The 1,512-nt window shown below is 48.9% G+C and overlaps 1 protein-coding gene across 1 annotated transcript; it reads left to right on the top strand.

Moving 5' to 3' along the window:
• The first annotated feature begins 751 nt into the window (after nt 1-751).
• On the top strand, nt 752-1,291 carry LOC106314923. The gene has a single exon (XM_013752720.1). It carries the CDS (start codon nt 752-754, stop codon nt 1,289-1,291), a length of 540 nt encoding a protein of 179 aa, XP_013608174.1.
• The last annotated feature ends 221 nt before the right edge of the window (nt 1,292-1,512 follow it).

The following is a 1,512-nucleotide window of genomic DNA, read 5'->3' as shown; positions in this document are numbered from 1 at the left end:
CCAGACTACAACAGCAGCAGGTTCAGCGGCAGGACCTTCCAGAACCGTCGATCTCACCAAACACTGCAAATATCACGACGTCAAAGGGCACGATACAACAGAGTGCAAGTCACTCTATGCGCACTACCTCTCATCCCTAGCAAGTGGCGACTTCAAGTTCGAACCCCTAAAGGCTAAGCCGAAAAACGGCAAGAGCTGGAGCAAGAATAAAGAAAGGAGAGCCCAGCGCAAGGCTACAGGCAAAGGTCGACATAGCGAAACTCAACAACGAGACGACGAGGAGGATGCTCCGAAGGGTAACGGCGAGGGAGACTCCTCAGCCGACGAAGAGAAACCAGCTAACCGCAGGCGCATTGAGGTTATACTCTCTCAGCAAACCTTGTCGTCGAACGACGAGAACGACGACACACCTGTACTCGAAGATTTGAGAGATGTTCTGGAACGAAAGTTCAAATCCGAAGATAGCAACAGCTCCACGCACAATGATCTCCGAACAAAGTTGGATGCACGAAAGTCCCGGCGTATCTCAACATGTGAACCTGATCCCAAAGAGCGCTCAAACTGTGACCTTTGAGATAAACTCAACGCAGGAGCATGCGATCTCCGCATCCGTCTCAATTGTTCGAAATCTACTGACCTCTGAAGGCGTTTGGAGCAAACTAAGAAGTCAAGCAACGACACTCCGTCGTAAAAAAACGACAGCAGCGTACCAACCGATTTACGCGCCTTCTTAGACTCCAAGCAAGTAAAAATGCGACAGCAACTAAATGTCATCATGGGCGGTTCTCCTCCTTGCGGCAACTCTGTTCGCTCCGTCAAGGATTACCGTCGACAGGTTGCGACTTCGCAGAGGTGGCCGACTAGGCCGCCAAGTCACCCTCTGATAACTTTTTTGCCGGATGACGCTGAGGGGATTCACGTACCCCACAACGACCCTCCTTTTGTCGTCCTTGGAATTGGGGAGTACGACGTCACCAAGGTCCTCGTTGATACAGGAAGCTCCGTCGACCCCATCTTCCGAGGAACTCTGCAGAAGATGGGAGTCGATCTCGACGATATAAAACCGTCCTCCAGAACATTAACCGGCTTCAACGGATCCTCCGAGACAATACGGGGAACAATTCGCCTTCCGGTACGCGCATGTGGAGTCACTCAAACTGTCAAGTTTGCCGTTGTAAGCGCGAAGGCCCCCTACCACGCTATACTTAGAACCCCCTGGATACACTCAATCCAGGCCATTCCTGTGATTTTTAAAGAGATCTCTACTCTGGCTGTATGTGTGTGTGTATAAACTCCAATGGAGAAAGATGAGAGCTTGTTCTAAGTGATTTAAGAACAAAGATTGATGAGAGTGTTTAAGTGTTTAAGAGACTAAAGAGAATGAGATTAAGAGACTGAGAGACTAAGAGAATAAGTGTTTAGAGATTAGAGTTTCAGATTCAAGAACTAGTTTTTCATTTCCATGAAGGAGAGGGGAAATCCCCCATACTCAGTTGGAGCTTACAAATCGTC

Source organism: Brassica oleracea, chromosome C9 (genome assembly GCF_000695525.1).
Source record: "Brassica oleracea var. oleracea cultivar TO1000 chromosome C9, BOL, whole genome shotgun sequence".
NCBI classification, from domain to species: Eukaryota; Viridiplantae; Streptophyta; class Magnoliopsida; order Brassicales; family Brassicaceae; genus Brassica; species Brassica oleracea.
The sequence above is the reverse complement of the archived record's forward strand: the minus strand, read 5'-3'. Positions and strand labels throughout refer to the sequence as shown.

What these genes read in the sequence shown, in the direction of transcription:
- LOC106314923 (XM_013752720.1), top strand. Translation starts at nt 752, where the DNA reads ATGCGACAGCAACTAAATGTCATCATGGGCGGTTCTCCTCCTTGCGGC.